At 53.0% G+C, this 13,735-nt stretch overlaps 2 protein-coding genes across 2 annotated transcripts; one reads left to right on the plus strand and one right to left on the minus strand.

The window, feature by feature from the left end:
- Positions 1 to 936, plus strand: LOC129201175 (olfactory receptor 14A16-like). The gene has a single exon (XM_054812324.1). The coding sequence runs from the start codon at positions 1 to 3 to the stop codon at positions 934 to 936; it is 936 nt and encodes a 311-aa protein (XP_054668299.1).
- A 5,574-nt stretch (positions 937 to 6,510) lies between these two features.
- On the minus strand, positions 6,511 to 6,972 carry LOC129201189 (olfactory receptor 14J1-like; the record flags this gene model as incomplete). The annotated part of the gene is made up of 1 exon (XM_054812339.1): positions 6,511 to 6,972. A coding segment is annotated over one exon (462 nt), but the record flags the coding sequence as incomplete, so codon positions are not given.
- Between the last annotated feature and the right edge of the window lie 6,763 nt (positions 6,973 to 13,735).

Raw genomic sequence — 13,735 nt, forward strand, 5'->3', positions numbered from 1 at the left:
ATGTTCAACCATAGCTGCATCACTGAGTTCCTCCTCCTGGCATTCGCAGACACACGGGAGCTGCAGCTCTTGCACTTCGGGCTCTTCCTGGGCATCTACCTGGCTGCCCTCCTGGGAAACGGCCTCATCATCACTGCCATAGCCTGTGACCAGCACCTCCACACCCCCATGTACTTCTTCCTCCTCAACCTCTCCCTCCTCGACCTGGGATCCATCTCCACCACTCTCCCCAAAGCCATGGCCAATTCCCTCTGGGACACCAGAAGCATCTCCTACTTGGGGTGTGCTACACAGGTCTTTTTCTTTCTCTTCTTTATTGTAGGGGAGTATTGTCTTCTCGCCATCATGGCCTACGACCGCTACATTGCCATCTGCAAACCCCTGCACTACGGGACCCTCCTGGGCTGCAGAGCTTGTGCCCACATGGCAGCAGCTGCCTGGGGCAGTGGGTTTCTCACTGCTCTGCTGCACACGGCCAATACATTTTCCCTACCCCTCTGCCACGGCAATGCTGTGGACCAGTTCTTCTGTGAAATCCCCCAGATCCTCAAGCTCTCCTGCTCAGATGCCTACCTCAGGGAAGTTGGGCTTCTTGTGGTCAGTACCTGTTTAGCATTTGGGTGTTTTGTTTTCATTGTGGTGTCCTATGTGCAGATCTTCAGGGCCGTGCTGAGGATCCCCTCTGAGCAGGGACGGCACAAAGCCTTTTCCACGTGCCTCCCTCACCTGGCCGTGGTCTCCCTGTTTATCAGCACTGGCATGTTCACCTACCTGAAGCCCCCGTCTGTCTCCTCCGCAACCCTGGATCTGGTGGTGTCACTTCTGTACTCAGTTTTACCTCCATCTGTGAACCCCCTCATCTACAGCATGAGGAACCAGCAACTCAAAGACACCCTGAAGAAGCTGTTTCAATCAGTAGTCTTTCAGAAGCAATAAGCTGCCTGTGTGTCTTCACAAGGTATTTCCAATATATCGGGGGAACCCACTGTGCTTTGGTTGTTTTATCTAGGATAATTATATTTTCCCAGGAACATATACATCTACGCCACTTCTCCAGAGGCACAAACGCAGTCTTTCTGACCCAGATGGCTTTGCACATGTGTCTGGCACAATGGCCCAGCTGGCCTCCCTTCTCACGTCTCTGTAATAAAAAGGCATTTTCTCAACGCCAGGGTCTGGGGGCTGGGTTCTTCTTCCAAAGCCCAGGTCAGGAACAGGCTAATGAAATTGCCCCCACAAGGCCGTGCTGCTGTGCTTGGTTTCTCCATGGGCTGAGGGGAGGTGGGCATGTGGCGATGTGTTAGAGAATGAGACCAGAGTGAGCTTTCACTGGTGGCCTCACTAAGCTGTGTCCTGGAGTCGGCTAGCATGGAATTAATTTTCTTCCCAGTAGCTGGCATAGTACTGTGTTTGGGATTTAGGATGAGAATAATGCTAATAAGACACACATGTTTTGGTTGTTGCTAGGCAATGTTTACACCAAGGCAAGGACTTTTCAGCTTCCCATACTGGCCTGCCAGTGAGGAGGCTGGTGGTGCCCAAGGAGCTGGGAAGGGGACATGGCCAGGACAGCTGACCCAAACTGGCCAAAGGGATATTCCATACCATGTGACATCATGCTTATTTTATAAATGGGGGAAGCTGGCCGACAGCTGGGACCACGGCTCGGGAACTAGCTGGGCATCTGTGGTCTGGGGCTTGTGTGCAATTGTGCTGTGCATCACTTGGTTTGTATATTATTTTTATTGTTGTTGTTGTTATTATTTGCTTACTTTTTCTGTCATATTAAACTGTCTTTATCCAACCCACAAATTTTACCTTTTTTTCCTGATTCTCTCCCCCATCCCACTGGGTGGGGGCAGTGAGCAAACAGCTGTGTTGTGTCTTTAGCTGCCTGCCAGGTTAAACTGCAATCGGCCACTTCCAGCACTGCCCGCTCTGCACAGGTCTATGGGTGAGTTGTGCTGCACGGCCATTTCCTTCCTCCTGCTGGGCTCCGTGCCTGCACGGGGGGAATAACCAGACCTGCTTGACATCTCTCCTTGTCCAGACCCTGGCAGACCTGGAGTAGGGATGTCTGCTAAACCTCACATGGGATGCGGACAGGGTTGGGTAGGTTCCAGGACCTGGAAGAGGCTGTCTCAAGTAGGAGAGTAGTTCAGCCTACTGCTGAACGAGGACAGTGATCTCATGAAGAGGAGACACGGATGGGGTTCAGGGACTCAATGCCTTTTTTGCTTGAGTTTTTACTGTCAAGGTCTCTGTGCTCAATGAAGGGGTTCATGGAGAAGGACGGCACGTATTGGCAGGAGCCTCATGAGATCCCAGAAGGACAAATGCCAGTTTCTGCCCCTGCAGGGGACTCACCCTGGCAATGGCACAGCCTGGGACCTGCCTGGATGAGACCAGCCCTGTGGGAAAGCTCTTGGTGGTCAGCGAGCTGGACAGAAGGCAGCCGTTGTGCCCTGGCAGCAAGGGAGGCCACCAGCTGTACAACCAGGAGCATGGCCAGAAGACTGAGGGCAAAGAATTCTCTGGAATACTCCATCCAGATTTCAGACCCCCAATTCAGGAACGATATTGCCAAGCTGGAGTGGGTTTAGCAAAGGGCCCTCAGGACAACCCGGGCCTGAAGCACTTTGCTGTGAGGACAGGCTGAGGGAACTGGGCTTGTCCAGCCCAGAGAAGGGAAGGCTGGGAGGGCCCTCATCCCAGCCTGCTCGTACCTACAATTAGGTCACGCAGAATGCGGAGCCAGGCTCTTAATGATGGTGCATGTTGGGAGGAAAAAACCAATGAGCGTTCAGCCTGGAGATAAGGACAAAGGTTCCACCATGAGGGTGAACTCCTCACTCCTGGGCTCTGCCTTCCAAGCGAAACCCCTCCAAGATGAAGTCCCAAGTGGGGTTCTGAGGCTAACTTGGCCCGAGATACCCTCCCGACAGTGAGGTGCAGATACATCCAAGCAAGACTCAATTACTTTAACCTCCAGTGAGTCCAAAAAGGCCTTGCAGAGACATGGAAGAGGCTGAGGATCACATTGCCACACGTCCCTACTCCTTTCCTGGTAGGATCTTTCCCCAGGTCTCCCTGGTCCTTGAGTCTCCTAGCAGCCTCTGTGGCAGCAAAGCTTCACCCATGTGAGAGCAAGATGCAGCTGGGGAGCACTAGTGCCAGTTGGACACAGGCGAGTGCATGGGACCAGAGGGGATGCACCCGAGGGGTCTGGGGGAAATGGCTGGTGTCATCGCAAGGCCGCTGTCCTTTGTCTTTGAAATGTCATGGCAATGGCGGGGGGGAATGACATAACAATCATTGTTAGAAAGTCCAACCGATGGCCAGTTTCTAGAGGCATCCCTCACTGAGAAGTGCCGGGGGCAATGCTGTCTGACCCCTTTAGTGATGGCCCGGACAATGGGACAGAGTTCAGTCTCAGCATGTTTGTGGATGACACTGAAGTGGTGGGAGCCCTCCATTGAGTAAGGGGTGTGGAGGGGAACTAGATGATGCCCAGAAATATCTCCCACATTTAATTACTCAATAAATCTTTACCTGGAGTTCTCTATAAAGACAAAACAGGTAGAGGAAAGAGAAAGGGCAGAGAGGCTGAAGAAGAGATGGGAAGTATGTCAATATGTCGATATAGTATATTTTCAGAACAAAATTTCTCCACTCAGAGCACTGGTAGGAAAAATATTTTGATAAACAACTGCATATAAATATGCTGGCAGAGGGAAATTACTGTAGTGTACTCATGTGGTCCTCCCAAATTAAAAAAAAAAAAAAAGAAAAGAAAAAAGAACTGAGCCCAAATAGCTGATATTCTGAAAAGGAAGATTATTTTCAGGTATTTTTAGAATAATTTTCAACTCGAGACTAAGACCTACATTCAGGTCTGGATTCATTTGCCCACATAGAGAGGCCGTTGCTGTCTGAGCTGCCCTGGCTTACAGAAGTGCCCATAAGGTGCTTGGAAATGTGACCCAGGGCTCCCTTCTGGAGCATTAGCTGGTCACCAGGAAATCTCCAGGCATCTCGGCTGAGACAACTTCTTTCTCTCCATTTACTCCAAAGGCAAGTCTAGACATCTGCATTGAGGTGCCTGGTGTTGGGTAAGGACAACCTCGTCCCTTTCTTCACCTAAAATAGAGCGCCAATCCACATACCCCCGAGGGAATGTGAAGGCAGTGGGTCTTGCTGATTTAGGGACTCCTTCCAGAAGTGCTGGAAACACAGATATGTTGGCCATGGAGAAGCAGAGCGTTTCACTGAAGATGGTCACCCTTCTTCTCTGTATCAGTCGAGAGAGCTCAGCCCCTCAGAGTGTGACTGGCTGTGTGAAAGGGCGAGCGGTGGCAAGGACAGTCCTGGGCAGGGAGGTTTTAGGGCACTGAACTCCACATGAGACACAGATATATTGTTGTTAATGTTAGAGGCCTGATTATGGCAGAACGGTTCAGAAAATGTCCAAAATTAAAATGAAGCAACAAAGAAACTAAGGAAACAATTTAAAGAGAAGGAAATGTTCTGCTTCTGTGGTGCGCTGACCCTGGCTGGAAGGCACCTGCCCACCAAGCCCCTCTATCACTCCCCCTCCTCGTGGGTGGAGATGAGGACAGGGAGATCACTCACCAATTACCATCACAGGCAAAAGAGACTCAACTCAGAGAATTAATGTCATTTATTACCAATCAGATCAGAGTGGGATAATGAGAAATAAAACCAAATCTCAGAACACTTCCCCCCAGCCCTCCCCCCTTCCTGGGCTCGACTTCACTCCTGATTTCTCTGCCTTCTCTCTCCAAGTGGCACGGGGGGATAGGGAATGGGGGTTGCAGTCAGCTCATTGCATGTTGTCTTTGCTGCTCCATCCTCCTCACATTTTTCCCCTGCTCCAACGGGGGGTCCTTCCCATCAGGGACAGTCCTTCATGAACTTCTCCAATGTGGGTCCTTCCCACAGGCTGCATTTCTTCATGACCTGCTCCAGCGTGGGTGCCTTCATCAGGGTGCAGTCCTTCAGGAGCAGACTGCTCCAGCATGGGTCCCCCGTGGGGTCACAAGTCCTGCCAGAAAAACTGCTACAACGTGGGCTCCTCTCTCCATGGGGTCACAGGTTCTGCCAGGAGCCTACTCCAGCGCAGGCTTCCCATGGGGTCACAGCTCCTTCAGGTGTCTCATTCATGCTGGAAGGCACCTCGGGAGGTGTCTGAACCTCCTGCTCAAAGAAGGTTCAGACCAAACTACTCACAGCTTTATCGAAACACATCCTGTTTGCTTTCTGGGGCAGAGACGGTGCACACTCCCTGGGAAATGGCTTCCAGCATTTGACTATCCTCATGCTGGAAAACTCTCTCCCTATATGCAGCCTGACCCTCTCTTGTTTCGGGCCATTGCCTCTTGTCCCTACGTCTTGTACCACGCACATAAGCCTGACTCGGACTTCCTGGGAACGGTGCAATGCTTCTGCAAGAACTTCCCTTCTCCAGGCAGGACAAGCCCAGCTCCCTCAACCTCTCCTCATAGGCAGCGTCCTGACATTCTTGAGGGCCCTTTGCTCAACCTGCTACAGCTTGCCAACGTCCTTCCTCTACTGGGGATCTGAAATTGGGATGCAGTAACCTGGAAAATCCCTTCCCCCAATTTCCTGGCCGTGCTCCTGCTCTGACAGCCCAGGATGCTGGTGGCCTCCCTTGCTGCCAGGGCACACGGCCGCCTCCTGTCCAGCTCCCTGCCCACCGAGACCTTTCCCACACGGCTGCTCCCAGCCAGGCAGCCCCCAGGCTGTGCCATTGCCAGGGTGAGTCCCCTGCAGGGGCAGAAACTGCCACTTGCCCTTGCTGGAGTTCAGGAGGTTCTTGCCCATAGATGCTCTTCTCCTCCTTGAACCATTTCCCTGAGCACAGAGGCCTGGAGACCTTTTCAGTAAACACTCAGGCACAGAAGGCATTGAGTCCCTCAGCCCCACCTGTGCCTGCTGTTATTAAATCACCCTCCCTGTTCAGCAGCAGCAGCAGGCTGGCATTTCAGTTGTTCAGCCTAAAGGTCATCTCTAACGGGTCTCTAACAGGTGATCAAAGCTCATCTTTTCACTCTTGACTTTCCCAGGTGACCTTTGCCTTTCCCGAAATCCTACCTGCACAATGAAGTTAAGGCTCAAAATTTTCTCGTTTGTGGAAGGATCTCAGAAAGGCACTGCAGGACCCTTTTATTTTTTTTTTTTTAATTGTAAGACACAGAGAGCAAGGCTCTCCATATACACAGCCACTCAGTCAGAAAAGAAAGCAGACAGTGAATTAGAGAGGGGATGACAACATCATTACAAGTAAAACACCATGCCAAAAACCAAAAAATGCAGACAACAGACTGGAGCTGTAATAAGTTACATCATAAATAAATGCTATGCAGAAGAGGGGCAGTTTTTTGCTTCTGAATAACATCCGGTCATCAGTTTCCACACTGCATCCTTGAGCTCCTGGTTCCTCATGCTGTAGATGAGGGGGTTCACAGATGGAGGTACCACCGAGTACAGAACTGCCACCACGAGATCCAGGGTTGTGGAGGAGACAGACAGGGGCTTCAGGTGGGCAAAAGGTCCAGTGCTGATAAACAGGGAGACCACGGCCAGGTGAGGGAGGCACGTGGAAAAGGCTTTGTGCCGTCCCTGCTCAGAGGGGATCCTCAGCACGGCCCTGAAGATCTGCACATAGGACACCACAATGAAAACAAAACACCCAAATGCTAAACAGGTACTGACCACAAGAAGCCCAACTTCCCTGAGGTAGGCATCTGAGCAGGAGAGCTTGAGGATCTGGGGGATTTCACAGAAGAACTGGTCCACAGCATTGCCGTGGCAGAGGGGTAGGGAAAATGTATTGGCCATGTGCAGCAGGGCATAGAGAAACCCACTGCCCCAGGCAGCTGCTGCCATGTGGGCACAAGCTCTGCTGCCCAGGAGGGTCCCGTAGTGCAGGGGTTTGCAGATGGCAACGTAGCGGTCGTAGGCCATGACGGTGAGAAGACAATACTCTGCTGAAATGAAAAAAACAAACAGAAAGACCTGTGCAGCACATCCTGCGTAGGAAATCGCCCTGGTGTCCCAGAGGGAATTGGCCATGGCTTTGGGGAGAGTGGTGGAGATGCAGCCAAGGTCAAGAACAGAGAGGCTGAGGAGGAAGAAGTACATAGGGGTGTGGAGGCGGTGGTCACAGGCTATGGCAGTGATGATGAGGCTGTTTCCCAGGAGCGCAGCCAGGTAGATGCCCAGGAAGAGCCCGAAGTGCAAGAGCTGCAGCTCCCGTGTGTCTGCGAATGCCAGGAGGAGGAACTGGGTGATGGAGCTGCTGTTGGACATTTGTTCACTCTGGGCATGGGGAACTGTTCAAGGAGGAAAACACAGTCAGTTAGCGGAGACTTCTCTGAGCAAAATGAAATCCATTACCCATAGACTCTGCCCCTACTGCATACAGCCCTTCTCATTTCCCAGGAGACCTCCTACACTTCCATGGGTGCAGCTCTGGTTGGTACTGGCTGATTTTGCTGTGAGGAGCAGAGCCTCTGCCCGCTGGCTGCCGAGGAGTCAGCCCTGCTCTGCAGCAGTGGGTTCATGGGAACCAGGGGGGGACAGGGGCCAGTCCTGGGGTTTGGCTTTGTCAGGTGAATCCGCTCCTAACGAAAAAGGGCTGTCAGCATCTGCACTCTGCGTACGAAGGAACTAGGATGGCAGAAGGCAGTTTGAGACATTCGGGAGGTGTTCTTGGATGTCAGAAACCCTCAGCATTTCTGCTGCACTCAGGGAGCACAGAGTGAGTCATGCGAGGCAAGAGGATTGCCTGTGGCTTAGAGCAGAGTGAGGGGAGCTGGTCTGTCCCTCCGTCTTGTTCCCAGCTTGTACCTTCATGAGGTGGAGAGTGACCACACTCTTAGGTTATGTCATACAACCAGACACTGCTGAGAGCAGAGGCATCCAGCGCAGACCACAAAATGTCTCACCCTTTCTCAAGGTCTCAGCACCCCACTTGTAGACAAGAAGAAACGCGGCTCATTTCACCAACCCAACAGCTTTTCCTTGGTTGTAGCATCTCGGCATTTCTCCATGGGGCTTTCAGATAACACAAAGGTGCTATGGGGCAGGCTTGCATCCTGGAGGGCAGCTCACACCTTGGAAGGACACCCCAAGGACTTAGCCAAGTGTCCTAACGACAGCATCTGATTAAGGGAAATCCAGCTCATTCTCCAGCCCCACAGACTCCATTGCCCACAGCCCCACACGTCAGAGGAAAGCTGGGACACTTGTTCCCAAGGACATGCCCACATGAATGGATGAACAAGATCAGCCCGTGACTCTGCAGCTGAACCTCCCACCCCCAGGGAGTCTGACCGCAATAAAAAGGTAACTTTAAAACAATCACAGGGAGAAACAAGGAAAAGCACAGGGAGGGTCTGGCTGAGAGAGGCCAGGGCAGAGACAGCCGGGCACTCGGGAAAGCGTTACCCTGACCCAGCTGTGCATGTCACCTCCCAGAGACTGATACTGCAGGACAGTTGCCTTCCATCCGATTGCTGGTCAGCGGGAAATAAATATGTGGCAGGAGGGATGCCCTTCGCCTCTTCTGCTGGTCTGCTGGACAGAGAGGTGACTCCCACCCTAGACCCCAATGTCCGTGAGGGCCAAGAATGTGCTGGGTGGGAGGGATGAAGGGGGTTTCTCAGGGAAGGCGTCTGCACTGCAAGGGGTGGCCGGGAGGTGCCCGTATCTCCCCTGCAACAGGGTTTCCATGAGCAGTTCCTTCCTTTCCTGCCCATCTCTCCTGCCTGGAGCTGTCCCTGCCAGGAGCTCTTTCTCTGGCCCCACGTCTCTTCTCTGCTCACAGACCCCATGCCAGCCCCTGTGTGCCCAGCTCTGCCCTGCAGCCTCTCTGTGTGTGTGCAGGGGCTACAGAGAAGGTCACACAAAGCCTGATGAGACTGGAAAGGTGATGCTGGTGCTGTCTGTAGCCCCCACAGCTGCACACTGAATCACAGATGAGGAAAGCTCCTTAGCCATACGGGAGACCCTCCTTTGACCTCTGGATTCAAAAGTCCCCTTGGAAATGTCCCACTGCCCAACCAGCCGACCAAGATGAGAAACCTCAAAAGACAGACACCTTCCCTTACAGGGAACACCATCTTGAAAAGACCCCTTGGAAATCCCCAGGGCTACCCTGGAGCTGTGAGCAACCCTGACCCACGCAGCACCCTCTCGACAGCAGAAGGACCCTACCCTGACAGAGGTCGCTCCTTCCACCCACAGCTTCTCCCCACAGCGCCATGGGGAGCTCCCCGGGCAGGCTGAGGGTGACCCTGGCAGGCGGCAGAGTCCCTGTGCCAGCACACAGCCCCTGGGGTGCAGGGACCCTGCTCGGAAGGACAGCCCTGGGCACCCCTGGCTGCACACCCACCTGCACACCCCTGCGGCCGTTCCTGGCAGAAGGCAGCCGTCATGCCCTGTGCCTCTGACGCTGTGGCAGGGAAGCCCTGCTCTGCAGCACGTCCTCCTCCTCCTCCACACCAGAGACGTTGTGAGCGTCCTCCTGATAGATCCCACAGGCTGTGGCATGTGCCAGCTTTTGGAGGTCTCTCCAGGAACTGCAGCTGCTTTGTCCTGCTGCCACAGACCTACCGTGCCAAGTGCTGTGGAGATTTCTCCTCCTGTTACTTCGCAACATTCTCACACCCCAGACTGCCTCTTTCCTCTCTTCTCCTTGCTCCTCTGCCCTCGCTGCCTGCCGGCAGTGCCCTCAGCCCTGCTGCGCTTTGCAGAGGAGCTGCTCCTGGGCAGAGCTGTCTCTCTGCAGCGCTGCCCGCTTGCCATGAGCTCCCTGCATCCCAGGAGCCCAGCCCAGCTCAGCAGCAGCACAACAGCCCAAGGGGCCACTTTCTCTGCCCCTCCCCACCCTCCCTGACTCCCTCGAGGTGTCCCTGGGCCTCCAGGGCTGACAGCTCACGAAAGGCAGCAGGGTCTCTCCTGGGGAGCAGAATTTGAAGCAGACTGAAGTAATCACCCAGTGTCCCTCCCTAAGCACTGGACAGGCTGATTCCTGCGGTGGGAATTGCTCTTCCAGGGTGTGCAGATCTACAGGAGGTGTCAATGTTCCCCTCTGGAAACCCCCATTCCTGCCCCATTGTCAGGCAGGACACACAGGCAGTGACAGGCAGGGGATCATTTCCTTCTGTGCAGGGCAGGGATGGAACCAAGTCAATGAAGGCATCTCAGCTCTCATCAGTATTCCTGAGGCCAGAGGGGGATTCAGCTTCTCCAGTGCAACCCACAGACCCACTGGAGGTGGGATTCCTCTTGCCTCAGCTCAGCTGCAAAAAAATCATGGAATCATAGAATGGCTTTGGTCGGAAGGGACCTGAAAGAGCATCTAGTTCCAACCCCCCTGCCATGGGCAGGCACACCCTCCAATAGGCCAGGTTGCCCAAAGCCCCATCCAACCTGGCCTTGAACACTTCCAGGGAGGGGGTATCCACAGCTTCTCTGGGCAACCTCTTCCAGGGCCTCACCACCCTCTACAGTGAAGAATTTCTTCCTAATATCTAATGTAAATCTCCCCTCTTTTAGTTTAATCCCATTACCCCTTGTCCTATCACTACACTCCCTGATAAACAGTCCCTCTCCAGCTTTCCTGTAGCCCCTTTAGGTAGCTCTCTGATCATCTTCATGGCCTCCTCTGGAATCGCTCCAACAGCTTCATGTTTTTCCTGTACTGGGGACCCCAGAGCTGGACACAGTACTGCCGGTGGGGTCTCACGAGACCAGAGTAGGGGTCCGAATCACCTCCCTTGACCTGCTGGTCACGCCTCTTTTGATGCAGCCCAGGACATGGTTGGCTTTCTGGGCTCCAAGCGCACATTGCTGGCTCATGTTGAGCTTCTCATCAATCAACACTCCCAAGTCCTTTTCCTCAGGGCTGCTCTCAGTCCATTCTCCGCCCAGCCTGTAGTTGTGCTTGGAATTGCCCTGACCCACGTGCAGGACCTTGCACTTGGCCTTGTTGAACTTCATGAGTTTTGCATGGGACCACCTCTCCAGCCTGTCAAGGTCCCTCTGGATGGAATCCCTTCCCTCCAGCATGTTGACCACACCACACAGCTTGGTGTTGTCATCAAACTTTGCTGAAGGTGCACTCGATCCCACTGTCCATGTCACCGACAAAGACATTCAACAGTATCAGTCCCAGTACCGACCCCTGAGGAACGTCACTCGTAGCTGATCTCCACTTGGACATTGAGCCGTTGACCACAACTCTTTGAGTGTGACCGTCCAGCCAATTCCTTATCCACTGAGAGGTCCACCTGTCAAATCCATGTCTCTCCAATGTAGAGACAAGGATGTCGTGCAGGATAGTGTCAAATGCCTTGCACAGTTCCAGGTAGATGATGTCAGTCACTCTTCCCTTATCCACCAATGCTGTAACCCCAACATAGAATGCCACCAAATCTGTCAGGCACAATTTGCCCTTAGTGAAGACATGTTGGCTGTCACCAGTCACCTCCTTGGCAGCTCCATGATCTTGCCAGGCACAGAGGTGAGACTGACCGGCCTGTAGTTCTCTGAGTCTTCCTTTTTTCCCTTGTTAAAAATGCATTTGATGTTTCCCCGTTTTCAGTCAAATAGGCCTGAGCTCCTTATCTAAGCTGCCATGTTAATAATGGAGATAGAGGCCAGGAGTGAACTTTTCTGATGCTAAAACCTGGTGCCATTTGAGGTGCCACAGGTGGTCCAAGGCACGTGCAGGTGGCAGCAAGCTGTAATGGAACAATTGTGAGGGACAGGGCGGCATGTGAGGGCATCGCCTTGGAGGCTGTTGGGGAATTCCTTTGGCCAACAGACATGACAGCAGATGCTGACATTCAGTACAAAGAATCCTGTCCCTGATCAGTAGGTTCAGGGCAACCTATAGAGGTGTTCCTCTGACCAAATGGAGGCATGTGCCATAGGGACGGCTATGTCTCCTTCTCTTCCCCATCAGCTGTATTTCCCAGGTCTGCCCTGACTATAACGTCTCATGGTCTCCTGTCAGGGCTGCACAGCCCAGCCCTGCTTATCTCGGGCATTGGTGAGGACAGCAGGTTTTGCTGGCTCTGTGGGCACCTCATGTCAGCTACCTCATCATCTACATCTACAGCTCATATCATCATTGACATTGCCATCTAACACATAGTCCAAGCGCGTCTCTGCTATGAACATAGCGCGTCTTTGCATATATGGGCTCTTGGGACATCAGAGGGGCAGACTGGGGACCTTCAGGAGGGATCTCATGAGCAGCAGTACTGATAGGCAGCAGAGCCCAGCACAGCTGGTGTTTCAGGACAACCTCCTGCAAGGACAGCAGTGGTGCATACAGGCAGTCAGTTGACTCTCATAAGGGAATTCAATGGCACCAAGATGAGCTGTTACTACTGAAGTTACAGTTAAAGAAGAAAGACTACGTGGGGCCACTGCAGAATTTACCAAGGGCAAGTGTCAATATGTCTGAGGTACAATATGCTGCCTTTGGCTCTGCCTTCATCATCCCAGGCCTTTGTGCCTTGAGGCACATGGAGAACAACCTGCAGTGGGTGGGGATCAAGTCAGGGCTCACCTGAGCACACTCAGCTCTTTACCAGTCCATGGGACCAGAGGGACTCCATCCAAGGGTGCTGGCCAGGAAGTCACAGTGACACTGCTCTCTGTCACTTTGGACAGGTCATCCGGGGCACTCCCTGAGGACTTGCAAAAAGCAAACATTGCATGCATCTTCCAAAAAGGCCCCAGGGATGAGCTGGGGACCTGAAGGCTTCTCACCCTCCTTTTGGTTGAGGAATGCGTCCCAGAGTGTGTCCTCTTGGATCCCATTTCTGTGTTTCTGAAGGAGAGGGTGACTGCATTTACTCAGGTACATCATGCCTGACCATCCGCACTGCTTTCTGAGATGAAAGGATTGTCTTTCCGAGTGAAGGGACAGCAGCGGATGCCATCCAGTTCATCTTTTTTACCCTCCTCATACTCTCCAAGAAGAACAGCGTCCCCTCTTAACCCTTTCCCCACTGGTTATCCAGACAAGGGCAACAAAGGTGTGAGGGGCCTCTTGGGAGCTTCACACAGGGCAACGGGAAAATTACTAAAACGTAGGAGCGTGTGCTGCACTGCAGCAGGACACCCAGCGTGTCTCTGTGATCCCCATCCTGGGAGGTTTTCAGCTATCCTCCCCAAAAGTGCCACCAGCCTGGCCACGGGTAGGTGGTAGCTCGTATGGTTGTATGTTTTGGATGTGCGATGAAAACAGCCTTGGCAACACAATGATGTGTTAGCTATTGCTGAACTGTGTTTATTCAGTGTCCAGGCCTTTTCTGTTTGTCAGGCTGCCCCACCAGTGAGTAGGCTGGGGGTGGGCGAGATGTTGGGAGGGGACACAGCCAGGACAGCTGGGGGAATCTTAACTTAACTGCTGAAAGAGAGGTTCTCTGCTGCAGATTCAAGTCTTCAGGGGTAGGATCTGAAAACAACAGCTTTGGACTAGCAAAACTTTTAGCTCCTTTTCCATGCATTGCCTCACTCCCCTGCTTTCAGTCACTGGCACCCAGAAGCATCACCCCCTTTAATTTGCTCTCCTCTGAAATATGACCGAGGGATGGGAAGAAAGGAAGAAGAAGGAGAGAGGAGGAGGTCATTCCCACTGTTTCAGTCCATACATGGCTGGATTTCACAG

The sequence above is a fragment of the Grus americana genome, unplaced genomic scaffold, assembly GCF_028858705.1.
Source record: "Grus americana isolate bGruAme1 unplaced genomic scaffold, bGruAme1.mat scaffold_82, whole genome shotgun sequence".
Classification (NCBI taxonomy): Eukaryota; Metazoa; Chordata; class Aves; order Gruiformes; family Gruidae; genus Grus; species Grus americana.